Source organism: Equus asinus, chromosome 28 (assembly GCF_041296235.1).
Source record: "Equus asinus isolate D_3611 breed Donkey chromosome 28, EquAss-T2T_v2, whole genome shotgun sequence".
Lineage (NCBI taxonomy): Eukaryota > Metazoa > Chordata > Mammalia > Perissodactyla > Equidae > Equus > Equus asinus.
In genome coordinates, this window is record NC_091817.1 from 36,926,183 (window position 1) to 36,952,738 (window position 26,556).

At 36.0% G+C, this 26,556-nt stretch overlaps 1 protein-coding gene and 1 non-coding gene across 2 annotated transcripts in view; both read left to right on the top strand.

The window, feature by feature from the left end:
* AP1G1 (adaptor related protein complex 1 subunit gamma 1) overlaps window positions 1-25,573 on the top strand; it is a 71,804-nt gene extending 46,231 nt beyond the window's left edge. Inside the window, exons 10-23 of the mRNA XM_014840800.3 lie at window positions 871-926; window positions 2,062-2,175; window positions 4,613-4,753; window positions 5,488-5,542; window positions 8,930-9,052; window positions 9,239-9,328; window positions 9,903-10,030; window positions 11,279-11,383; window positions 12,067-12,208; window positions 12,403-12,529; window positions 16,308-16,415; window positions 16,534-16,694; window positions 19,820-19,918; window positions 21,365-25,573. Coding sequence (XP_014696286.1) covers window positions 871-926; window positions 2,062-2,175; window positions 4,613-4,753; window positions 5,488-5,542; window positions 8,930-9,052; window positions 9,239-9,328; window positions 9,903-10,030; window positions 11,279-11,383; window positions 12,067-12,208; window positions 12,403-12,529; window positions 16,308-16,415; window positions 16,534-16,694; window positions 19,820-19,918; window positions 21,365-21,466 — 1,551 coding nt within the window. The 3' untranslated portion in view covers window positions 21,467-25,573. The remainder of the gene's footprint in view (window positions 1-870; window positions 927-2,061; window positions 2,176-4,612; window positions 4,754-5,487; window positions 5,543-8,929; window positions 9,053-9,238; window positions 9,329-9,902; window positions 10,031-11,278; window positions 11,384-12,066; window positions 12,209-12,402; window positions 12,530-16,307; window positions 16,416-16,533; window positions 16,695-19,819; window positions 19,919-21,364) is intronic.
* Window positions 2,459-2,544, top strand: LOC123281914 (small nucleolar RNA SNORD71). The gene has a single exon (XR_006521710.1). It is a non-coding gene; the product is annotated as a small nucleolar RNA SNORD71 (small nucleolar RNA).
* Window positions 25,574-26,556: the final 983 nt, after the last annotated feature.

Below are 26,556 nucleotides of genomic sequence, written 5' to 3' on the forward strand. Positions count from 1 at the left end.
AACAGAGTGCACCGAATTTGACTACTGCGCCACCAGGCTGGCCCTGACCATTCTCATTTTTTTAAAAAAAATTCTCATAGAACATACGTAACATAAAATTTACCATTTTAAACATTTTTAAGTCTGTAGTGGCTCACTGGCATTAAGTACATTCATGTTGTTGTGCTACCAACACCATCATTTATCTTCAGAACTTTTTTGTCTTTCCAAACTGAAACTCTGCCCATTAAACAGTAATTCCCCGTTATCCCCTACCCCCAACCCCTGGCAACCACCCTTCTACTTTCTGTCTCTATGCATTTGACTACACTAGGTACCTCATATAAGTGGAAGCATATGGTATTCGTATGATATTTCTCCTTTTGTGTCCAGCTTATTTGATTTAGCATAATGTCTTCTATTCATCCATGTTGTAACATAAGTCAGAATTCACTCTTTTTAATGGCTGTATAATATTCCGTTGTATGGGTGTGCCATAGTATATTTAGCAAATTTGCCATTAATAGAGACTTAGGATGTCTCCTATCATTTGTGATTACAGATAGTGCTGCAGTAGATTTTTGTGTATATGTACAAGTATGTTTGTCAGATAAATTCCTTGAAGTGGCATCGTTGAAGGAGAAGATATATTTTCATTTTGAATATTTATAGTTATTGTCAGATTTCCCTCCAAAGAGGCTGTACCAATATTATTCTTTCACTAACAATATAAAAACTTTAAAATATAATCTTCCAGTAATTACTTTTGAAATAGGATATGATTTTTTACTCCTTTAAATTGTTTGTACCCATCAGAGGCCAGGAAGTGATCTTTAAACAATATAAATATTTAATTTTCCTAGATTTTTAACCTATGCTGTTTTTCTTTAGGTCCTAGCCATAAATATCCTGGGTCGTTTCTTATTGAACAATGACAAGAATATTAGGTAAGTCAACTGAAAAATGTCTTGCATTTTGGTATTACAAATTCAGTGTTTTCAAGAGTGGCTTTGCTCAAGATCACATGTGTATTAAGTGACGTATCTAGAAGTTCAACTCAGGATTTCTGTTTTTAGTCTGGTCTTAAAACTACTGTTTGTTAAGAATTTGAGGATTTACTTCATGGCTTAATTTTTACTCCTATTTATTACTATAAATCAGGAGTCAGCAAACTTTTTCTGTAAAGGACTAGATGGTCAGTATTTTAGGCTCTGTTGGTCTTAAGGTCCCTGTGGCAACTACTCAACTTTGCCTCTTGGCATGAAGGAAGCCATAGACTATCTATGTAAGGAATGTGGCTGTGTTCTTATAAAAATTGATTTATAAAACTAGATAGCAGAGAGCTGGACTTTTGCAGGTAGGGTATAGTTTACTGCCCCCTGCTCTAAATTAAGAAGAAAAATACAGCGTCAGGTTGCAAATCTTGGAATGTGTTTGTGAATTCCAGTTAGTTTTTTAAAGTAGATGAATTTATCACTATTATCTTTTATTTTGTTACTTTCTCTTATGTAGTATATCCTGCTTCCCTTTTTTTCTCTTTCAATCAGGAGAAAATTTTCTTTCTTATCATGTCAAGCACGAAAAAAATGTGGAAATAATCATTGTGGTACCCTGAATTGTCTTCTCCTTCCAAAAGAATTTTTAAATAATTGGATCTTAAACTCAAATTTTTGTAGGGGCAGTTTTGGTACCAGTATCAAATAAAAGAGAAAATATAAATAATAAAATTGAAATTATTCCCTCTTGCATTTGAAGCTAAGGCCTGAAAAGGCACACTATATCCTTATTTTGTTGTACTATTTGGAAGAGTTTGAAAGAATTGAGTCAATCGACTTTAGAAATTTAAATGGACTTTAACCATGAACGCAAATCTAAATACAGGGCTTCTCCTGGTTGCCACTATAGATTATAGTGTCTTTTATTCCTTTAAAATGTTGCCATTATACTTAGTCTTTTCTTTTAAATGTTTAAAAACGTATGCTTTCCCTTAGTCATTAGACTTTTTTTGGTCATTGTTTAGGCAAAGAGCTATCCTGAATTTTACATTTTAATTCTGTTCTTCTGCAACTTTGTTTCATCCAGATACGTAGCTCTGACATCTTTGTTGAAGACTGTGCAGACAGATCATAATGCCGTGCAGAGGCACAGAAGCACTATTGTGGACTGTCTAAAAGATTTGGATGTCTCAATAAAACGGTAACAGATTGTTGATAGTTCTCTGCCCCTGCCATCTGATAACTTCGTAATAGTTTTGAAAGTGAGGATGTTGACATTTATGTTTTTAAACATCATTTTCATGGGTGAACTCTCTGCTGAGTAAATTCTTTTTTAGAAAGGATTGGCAGAGAGAAGTTTTGGTCAACTAAGGAGGCCAATAAAGAATACTTTAGCGCACACTGAAGTTATCCTTGGTTCTTTGACAAATAAAACAGATGTAGATAAGCTGGGCAAAAGTTTATTTAACAAAAGTACTGTGCTTTGTGTGTTGGAGGATGAAAATATGGAGTGATCCATCGGCTAAGTGTTTTATCACGATGCTGAAACTCAAACTGCTGACAGCACACGTTTTCTCACAGTACTTATGCCCCAAGCTACTAGAGGCAACCATGTTTCTTAGAACAGTGCATCTAGGAATGACTTTTAGGCAGCAGATAGCACTTGCAAAAGGCATAAGTTTTTTTCCTTGATGAAGTAACTCTTCTGGTTCTCCTCTGAAAAGAACTGTAGGTGTTTGTGAAACCTAGCTATAGCCGGCCTTAATGAACTTTTGGCTGTATGTTCAAATCCAGCACAAATTAGATTTGAAGTGATCTCTGAAACCATTCATTTAATAAACATTTGTTGATATTGAGTTCCTTTTATTTGTAGAGAACAGGTGCTAAGTACTTGGACAATCTAAAGATAAGACCTAGACTTAGTAACAATAACTTCTACATAGTGCTTTGCAAAAGGTTTATGAGCACCCTTTTGGTTGGTTCTCAGAACAAGCCAGTTAGAGAGACTAGGCAATCACTTCTATCGTCAGCTAACAGATTACTTAAAATGGAGTCCCAAAGGAATCAAATGACTTACTCTAAACCTTACCCCTTGTACAGGGGCAGACCTGGAAATGGAAATCAGGCGTTATGGCTCCTATTGTGTTGTTTCTCTGTAGCTTGTTGCTCGATTTTGCATTTCAAAATAGAACCTGTGTCTCTTTGACAGGCTGTATAGCAGTAATAGCTCAGACTCTGGAGCCAGACTGACTCATTTCACATCCTGGCTCTGCCCTTAATAGACTTGGTCTGGTTATTTAACCTTTTAGTTCCTCAGTTGTCCCATATGTAAAATGCAGATACGAGAGCACCCATTTCATAGGGCTATGCAGGATTAACTGCATATTAAGTAATAATTAAGTAAAGTACTTAAGTAGTGCGTAAGAATTAGCTCCTGTTGTGTTTCCATAAGGATTGAATTTTTGTTGCTTGTAAATTAGCTAAGATGAAAGTATTTTCTACTTATTAAATTGGTATTTGTGAAAGTCAGTTTATATGCCATGTTTGAAATTATGGACCAAATATAAAAAGATGCATATAGCAACCTTATAACTTTTGTGTGTTAAACATTGCCATTTTTGCGTTGGTTGCCAAATTTGATTGGCAGTTAGAGAAACTTTTATTTGCTCTCATAGCATATGTCCTTTTTCCTTTTCATAGCCCTCATTCTCTCTTTCAGTTTTTCCCCCCAGCTTTATTGAGATATAATTGACATATAACATTGTGTATGTTTAAGGTGTACAGTGTGTTGCTTTAATACAGTTGTATATTGCAAAATGATTATCATCATCCATTAGTTAACACCTGCATTGATCACATAATTACCATTTCTTTTTTGTAGTGAGAGCATTTAAGATGTACTCTCTTAGCAACTTTCAAATTTATAATATAGTATTATTAACTTTAATCACTGTTCTATACATTAGATCCCCAGAAATTATTCATCTTCTAGCTGGAAGTTTGTACACTCTGACCCACATCTCCCCTTCTCCCCGGCCCCCAGACCCTGTAACCACCATTCCAGTTTCTGTTTCTATGTGTTAGCTTTTTTAACTTCCATATATGAGTGATATGATACAGTATTTGTCTTTCTCTGTTTGACTTATTTCACTTAGCATAGTGCCCTCACAGTTTGTTTTTATTCTAATTTTCCAAATAGCTTTTGATGTAAACTATGATACATCATCTTTGGATGAAAGTGGCTGTAATAAAAGTGACTTTATCACATTTTTAAGGAATAATGGAGAGAGAGATCATTGAGTAATAATTTTGTTTCCTCTCTTTGTGACCCTTTTTAGGTGTTCTAAATTTCAGTTTTGTAGAATAGACTATTGAACCCTAACTACCTTTTTGGTCATTAGTAGTGTATCTCTTAGGAATATTTGAAGAAAAATGTTGAATGAAGATTCAAAATATTAAACCTAACTTTGATAACTTTGGTTGTGTCACCTGTGAAGATTGGGATCATAAGATTGTGTGAAGACATTAACACATCTGCCAGTGCTTGGTGTTCAGAGAGAACACACCTAGGTCCTTGTTTCATTCCTACTGTAAATGTCATAACTGTTTTTTGTTTTGTTTTGTTTTCCCCCTGCAAGGCGTGCAATGGAATTGAGTTTTGCCCTGGTAAATGGGAATAATATCCGAGGCATGATGAAGGAATTACTTTATTTTCTGGATTCATGTGAACCAGAATTTAAAGCAGACTGTGCATCTGGAATCTTTCTTGCTGCAGAAAAGTAAGATTTAATATTTACCTTTACTGGTAAAAGATTCTTGAAATTTTTAAAAACATCTTTAAAATATGGGGAAAATGTTATAAACATGTTTAAAACATGTAACATTTATTTCATACTCCCAATTAGAAATTAGCTTTGAGAAGGCTACTATAGCTAACTTTTAAATATGCTAAGACCAAAAAAAAAAATCCTACTTTTATAAAGTCTCCTCCTATGTCTGTTCTTTAACCTCTTATCTATGATGCCTTTTTTTATGAAGAGAATCGAAAATTTACAGCATCTGAGTTGTGGTTCTGTGTAAAACTTTAGGAAGAAGTACCTCAAGATTTTGGTGGTATGGTTATGTCTCCACTTTCCACTGTGAATTTAAGGGAATGAGTTCCTTGTCCTGGTGTTGCCTGTGTCCAGGAAGAGTCCTTTTCTTCGAAGTTTCTTCTTTATCCTCTCTGGCCCTGACTTTATGATTTATTTTCTGAGAAACTGGAGACAGAGTACCATTTCTCAGTTTGGCAGCTCCTATTGCATTATTCTGTGAAACATCTGAGTTTGACAATATGCCATTTCATCACCCTTTTAAATGGGGATTGCTGCTAGATTTGAAGGTGAAATGTCTCCAAATATAATCATTTAACCAATGAACCTAAAAAAGACTGTAGGCAGGATTTTTGAAAGTCACTGAGCACAGTATAGTTTACAGATTCCAGTTTTTTCACCTGGTGCCATTATTTTCTCAGGTATGCACCTTCCAAACGGTGGCATATAGACACAATTATGCGTGTTCTGACTACGGTAAGTAGCTCTTTTTAGTCAATATACACTAAGGCTGGATGTGCTGATTAAGGCAGACAGAGCCCTTGTTCTCATGAAGCTTATGTTGTAGAGGGGAAGAAAGGAAATTCATGGGGAAATATGTACTGTACTGTCAGGCAAGGCAAAATGCTATGAGAAACTCTAAAGCGGCATGAGGGACTATAATGATGCCAGAAGAGGATGGGATATGGGGCAATGGGCCAAGTATTTTAGGTAGAGTAGTTGGAGCAGGTCACTCAGGAGGTAAAATCTGAGTAGAGAACTTAGTGAAATGAGGAGCCATGCAAAGATTTGGGGGAAGGGTATACTAATCTGAGGGATCAGCAGGTGTTGCAAAGACCTTAGGTAGCAACAAGCTTGGTCTGCTTGGAGAGCAACAGGAAGGCAAGCAAAGCCAGTAGAGTGAGAGACAGAGAACAGTAGGATTGATGCAGGGGCTAGATTATATAGGGCCTCACAGGAGTTTGGATTTTATTTTGAATATGATAGGAAGCCATTGGAAGATTTTGAATGACTGGATTTAAAATTACAGTTTTATAAGATGTTCTTTCTTTGGTAGTCTTCCAGAATTTTGGAGCTTGTCTGTTTATCATTCAATTAATAGGGACTAGAGATTTAAGAGTAAAAATGAAGGTATAGTGGCATATAAAGAAAATGTAACTATATATGTCTAATTATGTTACCAGAAGTACATACCATAAAGAAAAACATTCAGAAATTTGACCACAATAAAATTTAAAACTTACGTAGCAAAAGGAAAAAAATCTACAAAGTTAAAAGGCAAATGACAAGTAGGGGAAAAACATTGTAACATATGACAGCATTTTAATATTTTTAATCTATAAATAATTTACAGTTAATAGGAAAAATCAAGCACTCTAATGGAAAAATTAGCATTCGAGCAGTCAGTTCACAAAAGAAGAAAGAAATGACTGGTTAACATTGATAAAATACCCTCACTAATAAAGAAATATTAAATAAAATAAAAGGGGTATAATTTTTCACATTACTTTCTAGTCTAATTCCTAGTATTAGTTAGAAAATAGATAGGTAGTCCTCTTCACTTTATGTGGGTATAAATAGTGCCATCTTTCCAGAGCACAGTTTAGTAGCATGTAGCAAATATCTTAATTTATGTTTTTTAATTCATTAATTCAAGTTTGGGACTTTATCTTGGAAGAATAAAAGGACAAATGTACAAAATGTGTATACAAAAATGTTCATCCCAGTCTCGTTTATAATAGAGGAAAACTGGAAACAACTAGAAGTCTCCAAATGGGCATTGGTTAAGTAAATATGAAGCATCTGTAGGAAGGAATGATACCATTAAAATTGTGATATATATGTGGCTGTAGAATTCTTTCTGTGATGTATTAGTTTTGTAGTTTACCTACAATGAATTAATTTTGTGAAAGTTAAAAGTTAAATGTTCTTAACAATGGAGAAATTATATTCTAACAAAAGATGTGAATCAAGACACACTTCTTAAGTTTTTGTTAATCTCAAAAGAGAAAAATTAGCACTCCTCAAGAAAAATGTTTATCAAAATTCAAAACCATTTTTTTAATGCTCCTGCTTTTCATCCTTCCAGTTGACTTATATTCTCTTATGCACATATGATTTTTCTTCTTTAGCCTGTTGATATGCTGGATTACATTAATTGATTTTTGATTGTTGAACCAGCCTTCCATACCTGGAATAAATCCCACATGGTTGTGGTATAGAGTTCTTTTTATACATTGTTGTATTTGATTTGCTAGTATTTTTAAAGGATTTTTGTGTCTATATTCATGAGAGATATTGGTCTATAGTTTTCTCTTCCTGATGTTTTGATCCGTGTGTTATTTAGTATTGTGTTCTTTAATCTCTAATTATTTTGAGATTTGTCGGCTATGTTTGTGTTACTGATTTCTGGTTTAATTCCATATGATTTCTATTCTAAAATTTAAGGTATTTATGGCCCAGAATGTGGTCTGTCTTGGTGAATGTTCCATGTGAGCTTGAGAGGAATGTGCATTTTGCTGTTGTTGGATGAAGTAGTCTGTAAATATCAATTAGATTGTGTTGTTGCTTTCTCTTAGTGAAAACACTCTGCTTTCTCCCATTATTGAAGAAATGTAAATATCTATGTCACATCACAAATTACCTGCTTTTTAGCTTCTCTCCTTTCCTTTTCCACCATTTTCCCAAACTTCTCCCTCTGTCTTTATGTTTTTTAACAGAAGTAGGTATCCCAATCACCTGGGAATTTTTCTTTTTCTTTTTTTCTTTTTCCTTTCCAAAGTGCACATGGTTAGGCCTGCTTTCAGTCTTGTAAATCAGATCTGTTCTTCTGTCCAGTAATGGGATATTTACCAGGGTGGGTTGATATTAGGCATAGGTTCCACTGTTTGTATATCCTGTGCAGCCTGGTTGTCATAATGCTCTGACAAGGCCACATCTAGTTTCCTCGTAGGTTAAATAGCTTTACTTTGTTCCATGGTTGCAAATGGTATCTCAGATTTCACTAGTCAAGAAGACATTGAAGAGACCAGGTTAAAAAGAAAGTGTGGATAATTAAATAACAAAATATTTCCCATTCCCAGGACTAATGGTTGGTCCTGTAATATTTGTAAACTCTAGTCTTTAAAGGGCAGTGTGATGTTTTAAATAAACTCAAGTTTTCAAAAAGCTGCTATTTAATTCTTACCTTTTTTAAGATGTCCTTTTGAACTGCTTGTGTACACTCCCATCACCATCCCCCAAAGTAACATGATTACTATTGCTAGCCCATATGAATTTGACATTGCTGTTGGAGAGTTGTGGGAAGGGAGAGTTTGTTGTAATTAAATTTCCAGTGAATGTACGTCTTAAATTTTTGAAATCTTAGGCCTTATCTGTTTTGAGTAGAAAAAGTCTTTCTTGAAATTTTAAACCTTTATATTTTACTTTTATTTTTGGATAAAGAGAATATTTTATTTTTTTTATAAAATTAAAAAACTTAGAATTTTCCTTTAAATAAGTAAGACTTTGAAGTTGAGCTGCTTATGAACCTGAGAATTGGAATCAACTTTATCTTTGGGGGTGTTTTGTAGTATAGTGATGCATCACTTAACAATGGGGATATGTTCTGAGAACAGTGTCGTTAGGCTATTTTGTTGTTATGTGAACATCATAGAGTGTACTTACACAAACCTAGATGGTGTAGCCATACCTAGGCTATCTGACCAATCCCGTGGGACCATTATTGTAAATGCAGTCTGTCATTGACTGAAATGTCGTTATGGGATGTGTGACTGTAGTCCCCTTTTAACAACAACAATAGTAGTTAACATTTGTTATCATTACTCTGTGTTTCTGGGGGTAACTGTCTGCATTTCCTTTTAGGCAGGAAGCTATGTTCGTGATGATGCAGTCCCCAACTTGATCCAGTTAATAACCAATAGTGTGGAGATGCATGCCTATACTGTCCAGCGCTTGTACAAAGCAATTCTTGGTGATTATTCTCAAGTAAGTATTTCATTTGTCTTTTTTTCTACTTTAGAGGGGAAATTATACTTTATTATCCTGGTATGTCCTTATTACTAACACTGTAGATGTGCCTCAGTTTTGACGTTTATGATTAGATGACCTATGATTTGCATTAATCCTTGCAAAGATTGAAGTCCTTGACAAACGGTGACTTTCTTTTGACAGCAACCTTTGGTACAAGTAGCTGCATGGTGTATAGGTGAATATGGAGATCTTCTAGTATCTGGCCAATGTGAAGAGGAAGAGCCTATTCAGGTACCCCTTGTCACTCTTGGCTAAGGACAGGAAAATATCATGTTTTTGGTTATAAGAGGGTAGTGTTTAATGAAAAGTTAAGGTTGATTCCTTCAAAACCTTTTAAAGAAGTATTGAGAAATCTGCCAGTTTTTGAGGTAGAAGCTTAGGATCCACTCCCCACCCCATCAGACTGAATTATATTGTTTCTCTTATCACTGGCTGATTTAAACAGGAAGAATGGAGACATGTATCCCTGATTCCATTTGCTCATTAAAGGACTGGCTTTAGGAGAAATTGTGGCAACAGTGTTTGAACTCTATGTGTCTTTTTCTTTCTTCCTTACTTCTGCCTCTTGAAGCGATAATATGCCTGTCAGCCCCCAAGGGGTGTTTTTTACTCTTTTTTACCTACCCTCTTACCTGCTTCTGGTTGGTGGAGCAGCTTGGACAGTTACCCTGGCAAAACACAGATTGTGTTAAAAGCTTTAATAGAGTTGGTAGATTTTCTTTCTGGTGGCATCCTGTGACTTGATATCAGATTTATATATTTATTGTTACAATACATTCCATATTGTCTTTGTTTTCCTCCCCAGGTAACAGAAGATGAAGTGTTGGATATTTTAGAAAGTGTCCTAATCTCTAATATGTCCACCTCTGTGACACGAGGTTATGCCCTCACTGCCATTATGAAGCTTTCTACTCGATTCACCTGTACTGTAAAGTGAGTATGGAGAAGAAGTAGGGTGAACAGGTTATTTTGTAATTTTAAAAAACTTTTTATTATGGAAAATTTCAAAGACGAAAGTAGAGAGAACAGTAAAATGAATTGTGTATACCTCTTATTCCACAATGGCAATTATTAATTCATGGTTAATTCTTATTTCATCTATACTTTGCTCCCTTTCATCTCCCAGCCCACCATTGATTATTTTGAAAAAATATGTTTTGAAAATCAGATTTCTAATGCCTTTTTTGTTCTTTTTTTAATATCACTAATAAACAGTTAAATTTTATTTACTTATGATTATTTTTTAATTAAATTTATTTTTTTAATGTAGTAACATTGTTCATAACATTATATAAAATTCAGGTGTACATTGTAATGTATTTTGAGTTCTGTTTAGATTACATCATGTTCACCACCCACACTAATTATAGTCCATCATCACACATGTGTACGTAATCACCCCTTTCGTCCTCCTCCCGCCCCCCCTGCCTCTGGTAACCACTAATCCAATCTCTGTTGCTATGTGTGTGTTTGTTGTTGTTTTTATCTTCTACTTCTCCTTATTCTTTTTAAAGTTGAGAGGTTATTTCCCCAATTAAGGGTTCTGGTTTATTATAATATTTTGAAATGTCTAAATAGAAAGAAAATCCTGAGAGTTTTGGTGTTTAAATCTATAAATTCTGCTCTTTACTATTTCGAATAAAAGTCAGTTCTTAAATCAATTTCCCAGTCAACTATATTTAAGACGAACTTAGTTTTCCCAGACTTTCTGCTCTGCTTTTTAATGTAAGGCCTTGTGAAAAATGGTATTTTTGACTCACTCTTCAGATTGCGAACTAGAAGAATTTGGTGTCAGATTATGACCCTTTGTTGATAGAACCCTGATGCTGTGACCATTTTGTTGATAAAAGCTTATTTTAAAGTTATTAAAGAGAATGAACAGTATCAATTTCTTTTATAGCAAATTAATAATTGGTACCTTTGTCTAGCAAATTTTAGAGTATGGGATGTTTGACAGACAAAAATCTAGCATTCCAATTAGAATATAATGGTATATGAATGTGTTGAGGTGTAAATTGGATGAATGAAGATAAAGGAAGGTGTTTGAAAAATTATGTAAATTAAGAAAAGATAATTACTTCAAAGTTTTAACCAGGAAACTCTGGTTTATACATTATTCTTTCTGCTTTTTTATGAACTTTCTTTTGGGTACTTGAATTTGTTTGTCATTTTATCCCAAAGCCGAATTAAGAAAGTGGTTTCCATCTATGGAAGCAGCATTGATGTGGAACTCCAGCAGAGGGCAGTAGAATATAACGCACTTTTTAAGAAATATGACCATATGAGGTAAGCAAAAGAAATGAAGCAATGCATGTGCCTCTTAGCGTCCTGAGCAAATTGTCATGATGATCCATAAAGGAGATTCATTCTTCATGCTTTATCAACTGGACTTCACAACCCTATTTAGTTCTAACTGCTTGGCTGCTTCTGTTTTGTCCATCTTTTATTCTGCCTAGCCTCTAAAGAAATAAGTTAACTGTGTTCTTTCATTCCCCTTCTCCCTTTTCTTTTGGTAAGGAAAGTTTGCTTCATTTTCCATTTTATTTGGTTAAAAAGTGGGAGTTGAATTTTTTCAAGGGAATCTCATTCAAGTATCATTACTATTAACATTTTGTTGCATGTCATCCTTTTTTCCCCCTTCTTCTGTTATGCAGTAGCCTCTTGATTGGAGACCGTTAATATGTGCTGATTTACCTTTCTTTCATTCCAATTTCTCTACCACTGAGAAATCCCAATCTCTTAGGGTTTAGATGGACAGTTTGTCCATTCAGAGTTTCTTGCCCGCCCTTAATCCAGCCAAGAATTTAGGTCATGTATTCTTGTAATCCACCTTCTATTTTAGTGTGTGTGTTGGGGGATGGGGAGGGGAGATAGCTCTCCATGTTTGGCTCCAATATAGTTGCAGTGATTATTTTGGGTAGGGAATCTAGGTTAACTGCCTAGAATTTAACCACTTCAGATTCTTTTAGGTCTGCCCTGCTTGAGAGAATGCCTGTCATGGAAAAAGTGACCACGAATGGCCCTACTGAGATTGTGCAGACAAATGGGGAGACAGAACCAGCTCCACTAGAGACCAAACCACCACCCTCTGGGCCACAGCCCACAAGCCAGGTAGCTTTTCACTTCCTTATCTGGGGTCCTGATGATCCTACAGTTCCTTATAACCTATCTCTTAGCTGATTCCCTTCAGTGTTCCTGGATTGATTGATGGTTCTCTTCCTTATTTATAAGTGTTGAAAGAACATTCCATTAGATGTAGATTAGACCAATGACTAATCAACTGAAATATTAATTTTTTTGTTTAGGCCAATGATTTATTGGATTTGTTGGGAGGAAATGATATAACACCTGTTATTCCAACTGCACCTACAAGCAAACCAGCTTCTGCTGGTGGAGAACTTCTTGATTTGCTGGGGGACATCAACCTTACAGGTGAGGCCAGACTGGAGTTATTTAATGCTTGGATAGGGATAAAGGCCTTGGGGAAAAACTACACTGAACATAGACACATGATTCAATTGAAGATGGGAGACACTAAGTGAGAAGCAAGACTAGAATCTTCACAACATCTGGGATATAAGCTGCTATAGTAACAGTGCTCTTGAGATAATTCCTAGGGGTTCCTTAAAGTCCAATTTTTAATTTTGGGAGAATAAATTACTCATAGTATTTTAAAATAGAAAGGACTTTCTCTTTCAGGCTAGAAAAGAAGTATATCCCAAGTCACCTCTGCTTTTAGTAGTGTCCCAAGATACTACTTTTTCTAGGTTTCTTTCTACTCATGGTTGGTTTTCAAGAGCTATGACCATTTGTGGAGAATGGAGAGATATTAACCTACTATTTCCCTCCCTCCCTCCCTTCTCTTCTCCTCCTTTCCTCCCTCCCTATTATTAAAGCAATGGAAAGAGAAAATCATCCATAATTATAATATTCAAACATAACTTTTCATTTGGGAATATTTTTTCTTATCTTTGTTTATGGAGTAGACATTTGTAATTGATATGTTCAGCATTATAAACCCCTGAGTCCAAGAGTATCGCTGTAGGATATTATTTCTATCTTAAGTGATTTCTTTGAAAGTATAATGGAGTGTCACAGCATACATGACCTCAAGTAGAAAACAGCCGTAGGATGAGGATTTTGGGTGGTCATATAAACTGGCTATCACAGGCTAAATGATTTTTTCCTTACACAGCAGCCTTCCAGAGCTTATGGTTTATATCTGTGTCTTAACAAAATTTCAAAATGTTACTTCCTATGTACTTTTGAGTCATTCACAGATAGTCTATTCAAATCTTCAGATGCCAAAAGCTATACTGGATATACGGAAAAGCGGAAACAATACAAACCCCATAGTTAAAACTTAGTGTATAGATGATATGCTTTACTTAACATACTCACATTTCCATGTTAGTACATAGTCTTCACAATTATACTTTAAATGGTTGTCTAACATTTCATCAACAAGTTTACACCATTATTTACTCAATTCCTTACTATTGAGCACTTTTGTTTGCGTCCAGATTTTTCTTATAATAACTAATGCTTCAACAAATATCGTTATATCAATTTGTCCTTATTTTGGTTTACTTTCTTAGGCTAAGTTACTTAGTCTTTCTGAATCTGTTTACGATAAGGATGATAAATACTTACCTCAGAGGATATTTGTGAGGAAAGGGGCTTATTCAGTGCATGCATGGCACATAGTAGACACTTGGTAAATGTTATTTACCTTATCCTCAATGTATATGGCCACCAGTTTCACTATATGGTCATGAGTATTTTGTATTATCATTTTAAAAAAGCGCTAACAGATGAAAGATTGTCCTTGTTATTTTGTTAATTTTTATTTTTTCAATCACAGGAAATGTTTCATATTTATCCACCTATTTGCATTATACTTGAATTTCCTTTTTGCACATTCCTTTTGTATCCCTAACTCATTTATCATGAGGTCTTAATGTTTTTTGTTCTTACTTTCTTGTTTTCCCAGTGTTATATCAAAAAGCAAAATGATAAAATGTTAAAAATTTTCTTTTCCTTATTCATAATGTGTTTTAAATGCATTTTTCCATTTTTGTTACATTTTTAAGTTAAAAATTTTTGAGTTCTAGATTCTTTAAGCCAGTATTACAGTTATATCCTAATGCTTAGTAATTTAAATCAGTGGGAATTAGGAAATTAGCATGTGCTTTTAGAGGAATTGGAGCAGTGAGTTTCTGTTGTTTCCCAAAACCACCTATTGTACCTTTACAGGAGAAAAAAGCTAAAATTTGAGGGAGTTAGGGACCCATATCTTACCTATATATCTTGGATAGTCTCTGATTTTCCGTAGGAACACATTTCTAAAATTGTTTTGTAAATAAGAATTATGAGAAAATTACTAGATTAGGTTTATAAAAACTAGGAGACCTATATGAATATTTCTTTGTGTACTTCATTGGTAATCTGTGTGCACATTCTGTGGTGTTCACATTTGTTTTAGCTTCTTGTGTTTTGCTTAGCCATCTGTATTTCTACCTTCCTTGCTAATTTTTAGTATGTTTTTTTCTAGTTTGTATATTTTCTTTTAAAAGATATTTCAACCTTTATTTTGTTATTGTTTTTTAAAATGATGTACTTTCAGTTAATTTCCATAGGTAGTTTGAAATCTGTTTAAGTATAAAATGCATTCTCTTTATTTTGCTGAATTTTCTTATGCCTCTTCTTAGAATCCTGATTTCTCTCAGTTCCTGGTCATGTTCTATCACTTGCCCTCTATTGTATGATCCTCAACTTGTTCTTATTTGGAAGGATAAAATAAAAATGGTAATCTGGTGATTTCTTCCCTCCACTCCATACCATCCCTCTCTAGAGTGTGTGTGTTAAAATTTTGTTATGCAATATTTAACATCTATAAAATTCAATAAATGGCTTGATCTACTTAGCTTGTAAAATAAAATATTATTCTAAGAGTTGACATCCCATGTGTACTTTTCCCTCGTCTCCTTCCCTCTTGATCCCAGAGGTAACTACTGTCTATCCCAGAGCAGTATTTAGCTTTGGTTTGTTTGCATTCCTGTGCATTTCTTGATATAGTGTATAGTATTGTTTTGCCAATTTTTACCTTTTTAGAAATGATATCCAACTGCGTGTCCTTTTGTACCTTGCTTTTTTGCTAAACATTGTATTTGTGAGAATAATCTATGTTAAGTGTGTTTCTGTTGTATATGTATAGTATTTTATTTTGTCAGTGTACCATAGTTTACTTATCCATTATTTTGATGATAGACATTTTGATTGTTTCTAGTAGTTCACTGTTAGAAACTACCTTGCAATGCACACTTTTTGTTCGTGTCTCCCTGTGTACATATATGCAAGAATTAAAAGCATTCTTAAGAAAGGCATTGGTTCTCAGCTGGGGGAGATTTTGCCCACCAGGTGCTGGCAGTATCTGGAGATATTTTCGGTTGTCGCAACTGGGAGGATGCTATTATTATTTAATGGCTGGAAGCCAGGGGTGCTGCTAAACATCCTACAGTGCACAAGACAGCCCCCCACAACAGAGAATCATCTAGCCTAAAATTTTATTAGTTTTGAAGTTGAGGAACTTTAGTTTAGGGGTATATTCGTGTTCGGCTCTACTATTGCCACCTTGTTCTCCAGTTTGGTGTGGTACCAGTTTATGGTCCTGTGACAGAGGTTTGGGAGTCTCCATTGCTCCATATTCTTACTGGTATCTGGTATTATCAGACATTGAAATTTTCACCATTCTGATGGATGTGAAGTAGTATCTCATTGTGGTTTTAAGTGCTGTTTTCCTCATTGCTGGTAAGATTGAGTATCTCTTTTCATAAGATGCCCTTTTCATTCATGTTCCCTCTTCTGTGAACTTCTTGTTTATATCTCTTACCGCTTTTAAATTGGGTTTTTTCCTTATTGATTTCTAGAAGATATTTATAGTTCTAGATACCCATCCATTTGTTATTTTGTAGCAAACATTTTCTCCTGCCTGTGGTCTATTTTTTTTATAGTATTTTTTACGGAACAGAAGTTATTCATTTTAAAGTGTGTGAATTTTTCTTTCTTTCTCTTTATGGTTTATGCTTTATGCGTCCTATTTTTGGAATCCTTCCCTTAAGCTGAGATCATAATAATTTTCTCCTGTTTTTTCTCGGTGAGCTTTGTCATGCTGGCTAAGACTGACTTAATGTTGGAATGTTTCGTTTAGGTGCTCCAGCTGCTGCTCCTGCCCCTGCCTCAGTCCCACAGATATCACAGCCCCCTTTCTTGTTGGATGGGCTTTCATCACAGCCGCTCTTCAATGACATTGCTACAGGTATGATTACTAGTGTTGTCATCATTAGAGCAACAAGGTAGTTATTGAAAAAAGCAAATAATAATTCTGCAAGCATTAGACTGTCTACAATTAGACTGATTTTCCTGTGCTTTCCCAGGCATCCCCTCCATCACAGCATACAGTAAGAATGGCTTGAAGATAGAGTTCACCTTTGAACGGTCAAATACCAACCCTAGTGTCACAGTGATAACGATACAGGCCTCCAACAGCACAGAGCTTGACATGACGGACTTTGTTTTCCAGGCTGCAGTACCAAAGGTACTATAATATCTTCTTTGCCTTTTTCCCTTGATTAAAAATTGGCTGATTTGTTTTCATGCATTCAGTAAGGGATATATATAAAATTAAATTTATAGATTTAACCCAAACTAACAACAGTGTAGCTATTATGGTTCATTGAAGCATGTCATTTTTAGTGAATACTTTTTACTTGATCATAAATATTCTTACAGTTAGTATTATAGGATAAAGAAAGGACATTCTAATAGTAGTGAGAGAGCAGAATTCTACAAGATGGTTTGTTAATGCTAAGGACATTGAGGATAGGTTGGGGTTCAGTAATACAGTGGTAAAGACAAAAAATCAAATTCTAACATGGAATTAAAGTTAATTAAGATGAAGGACTTTATCAATTTGGTATTCTGGTCTAGTCACTGGATCAGAATAAAAAGTTTTTATCTCTTGATATATAAATGAGAGAAACATTCCTTCATTAACATCTAGTTTACTATTGATACAGTGACTACTTGTTTTCATAAATTGAAGTTTTGTTAATACCAAATCTTAGTTTAGGGAGTGTTTATGTCCATCTTTAAATAATGAAAAGTTTTGAATAAAGAAAAATTTAGAATGAAGAGTGGGCAAAATTTTTCTGTGAAAGACAAGATAGTAAGTATTTCAGGCTCCATGGTCTCTGTTGCATCTACTCATTTCTGCTGTTAGAGTGCAAAAACAGCCATAGACAGTATGTAAATGAAGGATTATGGCTCTGTTTCAAGAAAACGTTATTTATAAAAACAGATGTCAGGTCAGTCTTCGCCTGTGGGCCATAGTTTGCCAACCCCTAATGTAGACTAAGCTAATCTAATCTTTGCAGTGACATGTGAAGTATGACATTGAGACGACACATTTTTAGAAATTGAAAACCTTTTATTTGTGGTTACTGCTGACTTTTCCAACCTTCTTTACTTGCATCTTTTAGGAGCCAGAATAATACAGGCGTTTTAGAAGCAGTAGAATGAAGTGGTTTCAATATTAGTTGTACAACATTAAACAAGTTACTTCTGTGTCCCAGTTTCTTTATTTGCAAAGCGGGGTGGTGATGATATCTACTTCATAGGGTTCCTTTAAGGAATAAACAGTTTTATGTGCAGGTACTGTTTCAAGCACTTTTCCTGTGTTCGGTGCTCAGTAAATATTAACTACTGCAACTTATGGTTTTATACTTGTTACTTTAGGCTGCTGTTTTTGCGACATATCATCTCTGCTTCTTAAAGTCTGGCCTTATTCTTGGTGCTGTACAATGCCTATTTGCTTATTATGATGTAGCTCGAACTTCAAAGTGTCATATTTCATAGATTCTACTATTACTATTTTTACTTTTTATTATCTCTGAAATTGAGGTGCATTTTAAAATTGATACCTTGTCGTAGTTTAATTGGCAGTCTCTTTTTCTTTCTCAGTGGCACATAAAATAATGATGTGAATTACAATTAATGGCATCTTACATTTAATGAAGTAAATGTAAATAAATGAATAATATTTTAGCTTACATAATTTATCTTGACAATAGAATTATGACTAAGACCCAAAATAGTAAGTCTGTGTGTTGAGATTAAATCTCTACTCTTGTAATTTTTAGCTCTAGAGAAGACTAGATAGACTTCCCTCTTCCTGCCACCTCCACTCCCTTTCTTTCTCTCTCCTCCCTGCCCTCCTCTCTTCTCTTCTCACCTTTTCCTCCTTCCCTCCCCTCCTCTCTCCCCCTCATCTTTCCTTATCTCTCCCTCCTTCTCTTTAATATTTTAGAAGAATAAACTTTCAGGAAAGATTTTTTTTTTAAGGATTTTATTTTTCCTTTTTCTCCCCAAAACCCCCTGGTACATAGTTGTATATTTTTAGTTTGGGTCCTTCCACTTGTGGCATGTGGGATGCCGCCTCTGCCTGGCTTGATGAGCGGTGCCATGTCCGTGCCCAGGATCAGAACCGGTGAAACCCTGGGCTGCCGAAGTGGAGCACGCAAACTTAACCAGTCAGCCATGGGGCCGGCCCCTCAGGAAAGATTTTTAAATTGTAGTATGTAGAATTGCTACATACATACCATATTGTGCTGACAATGTGGTTTACCTGTCTTGCTCATAGCACTTTTATCTCTCTTCCCTGTAAACAAACAAACAAAACCCACCAACACTCAACAAATTATGGCATTTGGCTTTTCCACATCTTTTGCTACAGGCTAGTTCTGCATGTAGTTTTTCCGTTGGGGTCTTGTGTCCCTACTGAATAGACCCTGATGTGTTCCACATACACATTAACAGGTTGGCTCTTTCCAGCCTTTCCTTCACCTCTGTCATGTAGGAGTAGACCTTGACACATTCCAGATTATGCAGCCTTTAGAAAACAAAAGTTCAAGTCTCCAGATCTCAACCACCGAAATAGATGAAAGCATGAAAGCCTGTAGTTAGTGACTGGTATGCTGGTTTTTAATTTTTTATTTCTTTTTAGCTTTTTTTAGCCACAGGCATCCTTTTTTTTTTTTTTTTTTTTTCTTAATCGAACTCAGGGATTATCCCCTTGGTGAAACTTTTTTTCTTCTTCTTCTCCCCAAAGCCCCCCAATATGTGTCTGTATATTCTAGTTGTGCTATGTGGGATGCCGCCTCAGTGTGGCTTGATGAGTGGTACCATGTCTGCAGCTAGGATCCAAGCTGGTGAAACCCTGAGCCGCGGAAGCAGAGCATGCAAACTTAAACACTTGGCCATGGGGCTGGCCCGGGCATCCCTTCTTTTACCTGCATAGTTGATCAGTTACTATTAAGTGAGGTTGCCAGAACAAAAATTGGTCACCTTTTGAAAAGTAGTAGGCTGAAGATCCTTCAGCCAGAAAGGAAAGAATGGCTCATTGGTAGTTTTCATGATCAACGCCTACCAGTGGGTTTTTCTAAACACCGTGAAGTGATAGTCAGCCCACATACTATGAATTGCTGATATCTGGAAAACAAATAGAACATAAATAGTACATAGTGGTAGTAGGTAATAGTAATAGTAGTAAGTAAATCTGTTACCTGAACCATCATCTGTGTATCTGACTTTTTTTTTGTCGACATCTCTGACATAGTATTATGTGTATTACTTTTTCTGAAGAGTGCCCTTTGTTTCCCGTAGACATTCCAGCTGCAGCTTCTGTCTCCTAGCAGCAGCATTGTCCCAGCATTTAATACGGGGACCATCACACAAGTCATTAAAGTTCTGAACCCACAGAAGGTGAGTAGCACATTTGAAGATAGTATCTGAACAAGGTGTAAGCAAATTTCCTGAAATAAAATTGTGCTTTGTTTCTCTGAATTTTTTGACTTATAAGTCCTAGAAGAAATCTATGAAAACGTCTGGTCTAACCTGCTTATTCTTTTGTAGATAATAAATGGAGCCCAGACACATTAAATAGTTTTGTGACATCTTATTAAAATGCAGCTTTAAAAAAATTCTCTATTTAGAGGTTTAAAGATCTTGTTTTTTGCAAGAGGACAGAAAAAGCTTAGATATTTTAATCTTTACACAAGTTGCAGTCTGAGATAAGCACGTTTGTTGAACTAAATGTCTACCTTTACTACTGTAATTATTAAGTATGCATAGCAAAAGTGGAGAATTTTTCACGAAGTAACCAAATGAAAAATAGCTTTAGAAACTGTAATTAAGCCATATTTTTTTATTACATGTTCTCAAAGAAGTAAATTGACTTCACTTAATAGTAATCAGTTGACTAGTTTTCAGTTTTTGAAAATGGTTCAGAGAATTGCTTCACCTTGAAAGATCTCTAGTAGTGTCTCATAAATACCAGTATGATTTTCTCCTCTTGTAACACTCTGCTATCCAGCGTATTTTAAGTATTTGCCTGTAGCACAAGCACAAATTCCTTTGACGATCTGATACCTAGAGAGAGTAAAAATTTTCTTAGTGCATTAATATTTGAAATCTGCCATATAAAGTAAAAAGTACTTATAATTGACTTTTCTTAAAACTACTGCTATTACTTGTAAATTAACTCATTTTTTTCTTTTATGCCTTGGGAATGAAATGAGTTTATGTTTACATTTACAGTCATGCGTCACTTAGCGACGGGGATACATTCCAAGAAATGTGTTTTTAGGCAGTTTCATTGTTGTGTGAACGTCATACACAAGCATAGATGGTATAGTCTACCACACACTTAGGCTGTATGGTACCAATCTTAGGGGACCACTGTTGTATGTGCAGTCTGTCGTTGACTGAAGTGTTGTTATGCAGTGCTTGACTGTACTGTAGATTTTACAGACAAAGTAACAGTATATTTGAATATAGAACATAAGATGAGTATTTACCTCGTTTTTCTAGAAACTTGGATACACGAGTTGAATCTTTTTGAAAAGCACTCAGTTAATATTCCTATGAAAATGCTCCCACGTGGTTCTGTCTTATTAATGCAGTTCTAGGATTGAAGCCAGCGATGGGTTCTGGAGATGGATTTCCTCTGCTTGACTGCATGATGTTGGCTCCTTGGCTAATAGCTAGAGTACTAGGTGGTTTTTGTTGTTTGCCTGTGTGTTATTTTTAAGAGACAGCTTTATTTTAAAATGATTGTTTTTTCTAAGATTAAAAGTTTATTTGTGGACTGGAGAGATTCTAGAGATTTTATTTCAATGTATAATTTGTGATTCTCTTTTCTTCTCACAGCAACAGCTGCGAATGCGGATCAAGCTCACATATAATCACAAGGGCTCAGCAATGCAAGATCTAGCAGAGGTGAACAACTTTCCCCCTCAGTCCTGGCAATGAGGGTCTGGCACCATTCTCATTCTTATCCCACTCAATCAAAGGAACTCTGGGAAGGAGGTTGTGATTGCTGGCAAGTCCCCCCCAACTGTACCATGGGCATAAGGAGCTGAAGAAAACTGTTGAGGAGGATTTTCCTGAAGTTATTGCTGACCTTGAAGCATTGTTAAAGACTAATCTCCTCTCCTCCACTGTTGAGGCCGGCTGCTTCTGGAGGCTACTTTGCACTCTTCCTCCTCTTCTCCTTTTTCCGCACTTCTCCACCCCTCCCACATTTACAGCCAGAATCAACATTCCCTGGGCCCCTGAGGAAATAAGCAGCTGGTCTGGAGGAGAGGACTGGAATCCATGACAAGAAAACACTCACTCTGTCTCTGCAGCAAAGAGTTGCCCCTTCTTTCTACTGTGTTTCTCTGTGGACTGGGCAAGGTGGGGTATTTATTCCTCACTAGCTGGGTTACCATCTTCAGGCGCTTTTTACATCTGGCATTCAGAATGGAAATGTAACAATGAACATTAGGGAGCCCTGCCTTTTTCTACTGGTTCCCCCAATGTTTGAAAGAGGCATTAGGCTCCTGGTAGCCTTTTCTGAGCATTGCTGTATACACACAGACACACATATGTATGTATGTTTGATACCAAGAACTGGTCAGACCTTGAGAGGTTATTTGTAAACACTGGACAGATGCAGTTAAAAAGAGCTTTTGTTGAGATGTGGCATGAAGGATATGGTGCTCTATTTGTAATAGAAACTTCCAAGGCTCTTCCAGCTCCCCTTTCTCTCCATTCTATAGCTGAAGTCATGAACACTCTCCATGATTTTCAAAATTGATTCCCCCTAAAGTGCAAAGTGGACAACTTCTAAAAGATATATATATAATAATAGTTATTAATGCCCTTATTCTCACCATAAATTTTAAAGTTTCTTCTAAGCCCATAACTTGCCTGTTGAACTATGGTAAATGGGTGGAAAGAGGAGTTCACTACTTTTAAAGATCAGACTCCTTAACAAAAGCACCTTTGCCCATAGGAAGAGTGAGTATCAGACTCATCCTAGAGCATATTGGAGTCATCTTCTTCCTTACTCCAAACCTCCCTTTTTATTTCCTGAGCCTGGCTTGGACCTTGGCATTCCGTTTGAATTCCTTCTTCTAACTGGAACATTTGTGTTGTATCTGTAACACTGGCACTGAAATAAAGACCACACGGTTAAAGAAATCTTTCCTATATTGTACTTTATGCTGTTGGATTGAAGCCTTGTAGCTTCCTTGCCCCCTATGTCAGAGGAAGTCCTATGGACACCATAGGGTAGGAATATCCTTACCTGAGTCTGGGAGATTAGTCTCTTGAGAGAGGCCAATCTCATGAGTATCTGCATCAAAGACTTGAGGTCTGGAGCTTCTTTTAAACTAGTGAGAGTGCCGAGTGCTTGTTAGGAAGGACCCTTGTGTTATCAAACCTTAACACTGAGTTGCTGGAATGAGGTAAGGTGAATCTCCTGTGGCACATGTTGAATGTACTGTGTACGTTCAGGTGCACAGGTGCCATGTCGGATATACTAAGGAAGAAAGGAAAAGTCAGGCCCACTTTGCTCTTAAAATGTTTGTAGTCATTACTGTATTGAGTACAGTATAATGAATACTTTGGCTTCGGTCTTAAACCTGGGTACAAATATCCATTTTTTTCTTCCATTTCACCAAGCCTTTACTTAAAATCTTCAGTGTCTTGTCAAATCTAGCTCTGTATCAGATGCTAGACTATTCCTAACATTTGACAGACTGGAGTTGAACTAAAGGCTCCAAAGGGAAAACCTGCTGGTCTTAATAATATACAGGAGCAAGATTTGCTAAAACGCACTCCACTGGGTAAATGGTTAACTGAGTCAAGAACAGGATATTATCTTGTGCGTGGTTTTTGGTAAAGTAAATGTGGACTAGTGTATATTTCGGACAACTGCTCTGCCTGTGCAATGAAAAATAGCCTTTAAAGGTTTCTTTACAGACTGATTTCATTGGATGGATACTTAATGCTGTGAAATGTGATAGGATTAACATAATATCGGTGGATTTCTTGAATAGAATTTGTCTAACATTCCTCTTTGTGGTAGAGGCTTTATTTTCTCTCTCACGTTTATAGTTAACCAGCTCAAGTTTCTTTAGTTGAACTGAGTTGAATCTCAGAAATCTGCTGAAGATCATGCTGTAAGACAGTGCTAGCTAATGGAGCTGGAAAGGATCTACTCTAGTCACAAAGCATCTCCTTGGGTGATCATAGTTTTGAGGTACAGTTATAGGATCATCTATAGCTTTGTCTAGAAGGGATAAAAATCATGGCCTTAACACAAAGGGTGCTGTGTAGAAGATGAAGTGATTTCTAACAGTGAACCTGAGCACCATACTGAAGGACTAGCGGCCACATAACTGCCTAGGATACTGATGGTTGTGAAGACTGTTTCAAATGATTGGATCTTTGAAAGCTTCAGCGTGCCTTAGTTTCTAGGATCAGAATTAGTTCTCCTCTCACTTGGCCTTGCTGCTAAAGGAGAAATCTCTTTAATTTCTATGAATGCTTGCACATTTCAGTGATTTCTTTCCCTAGTATAACCATTCAAGGGGAAGCAGGTTTGGATAGATTTACAAACTTCAGAGCCATTGTGAGGAAAGAGTGATTTCCATGGCTGTTTTAATAACTCCAGGGTGATAAGCAGTGAGCCTACACACACTTACTTGGACAATTTCACATGCACTTTTACCTCATTTTTTCCCTCTTGCAGAGTCGTTTATCCTCTACCCTCCCCTCCTCCCAGGAATCCTAAGGGAGAATTCATCTTAGTAATCTCAAAAAACTGTAGGAAGGGTGCTCTACCCGAGAAGCTTCTCCCACAATGCTCCGGTGCTGTTAACCTTGAGGTGATTTGGACAGTCATGGAATGTTTTATGCTGTGTATAGTGATCATCTGTTCATTTTCAGGTCTTTCTCATTTAAAGAAACATTCCTCAATGTAACATTTGTGAGGAGATTCTTTCCTCTTGCCAGGTTAAAGATGTGCTTCGTACCTCTTGTTTGTCCCATTTATATAAGAAAATAGACTTTTAAAACTGTCCAGCACTAACAATTTGAATATTTACATCTGCTATATAACATGCTTTCCATTTTTATGTTTTTCTAGAAGAAGTTGGAAGTTAGAGGATAATGTTTTTGAGGTTCAACTTCATAATCTTCTGCATTGGAAAATATTTGGGTCATGAGAACTAGGAGAAAGAAGGAGCTTGAATGTGTATAGTTTTTTCTACTGAATGTATTTTATCCATATTGTTCTAAACTGAGAGAGAGCTAGAGAGCAAAAAGTGGATATTCGTGAACTTTGTGGTTGGGGGAGAGGTAGTACATGGCTGTGTACTCATGAGTTGGGAGTGGGGAGGATCACTGAAGGGAAAATTGCTCAGAAAGTCCTGAAGTTAAAAACATTTTGTTTAGCTTTGGCTCAGGAGGGTGGGGCTGCCTGTAGAACTGGAAGTGAATAATCTTTTTCAAGCAATAGCAGTGAATGAGTCCCATCTCCAGGTTCCAGGACCTGGAACAGTTAAACAGTTAAAGAAAATGCTGAGGCAGCTTGCATGGTTGCTTCACAGACTTCCACGAGGCTGATTCTGGCTTCAAGATGGAGCATTGGAGTTGTTTTTGTTTTTGTTTTTGGAACCTGCTGTTGCGCTTTGTGTGTTTTGTTTTTGTTTTCTATTTGGGGGCCCCATGGGAAAGAGCTGAACTCTTTCCTCTGTGAACTCCCACTGTGTCCCTGTAAAGTCCCTTTTCTTTCATAATGTTGTAAGTTGCCTTTTCATTAAGCCCCATCACATCTTCTTTACTGTAAAAATATTAAAAGGCTGTTTCCAAGTGGGACGGCTGATGAAGTTCTAATTATTGCAGACATATTTTTGAGATGTAAAAAAATTTAAAATTAAATGATAAGTCTTAGAGGCGAGTGAGGAATAAAATGGATGTAAACATTTACATGGGATGCATTAGAATTCTGCTGTGTGTATTGTCTTTTGGTTGAAACAAATTATGAACAGTGACTAATAATAAAAAGTCAATACTCAATGATTTAAATTTTGCTTCCTCGCTTCTTACAAGTGGATTAGAGAAGCCTTGGATGAATTCTTATTCCAGAGCTTTGAACTAAACTCACTGACCTGTTAATGGTATTTTTACACAGAAATCTCACCAAGAAAGGAATTTGAACAACTTAAAAAAACTTGTAGTTACAGTGAAAAGTACAATTGGAAATTTTAACTATATGATTATTTCTGTGCTTATCTTCTCCACTTAGGTGAATTTTCACACAAGGCAAAGAAATAGCAAGGTGAAATGTGTATTAGGGGTGGTCATGGGTTTGGTTATAAGCTTCTTTTTGTGGATTGTTACAGTATATCTGTGACTGAGAAGAGGAAGGCTTGACCAGTCAAAATGAATTATATTTCATGATCAATTCTATGTGAATTCTTCCATAGAAGTGAGAGTAGTTGGAAGTTGGAAGCTGTAGGTTTTCTATTACTCAGATGATTCCTGACAATCCCTGGATTGAGAAAGGGGAGACTGTGCCAGTTCCCTAATTGAGAAGGAGAAGGATGCAGGCCTTGGCTATTATCAAGTTTATACAGAAGTGCCCTTTGGCACTGTTTGATAAGTGACACTTCTATAATCTTTCCTTATATGTGGCTTAGGTAAAATTCATCTTTGTGTCTAATATTAAATTTAGTTGACAGCTTCATCTACATGTAATTAGATGAAAATACAAAAGCTACAATAGAAAAGTTTAGCAAGTAATAGACTCCAGACATTTACATAACAGTACAATAAGTAGTGTTCAGATTTGAACTTCAGTCCAGGACCAAATTAATTTTTATCATTTTAAGTCTTTTCCAGGCCGTTTCCTCCCCTAGTTCAGTTGTCTCCATTTTCAAAATGTCCAAGGAAAAAATTCCTTCAAATCTTGAAGCCAGGTAAATTCTGCCTGTTTATTTGGAACTAAGATAAGGAATATCTAACTCTGCTCAACCTGTGGTAGAATAACAAGGAATTTAGGCCTAATG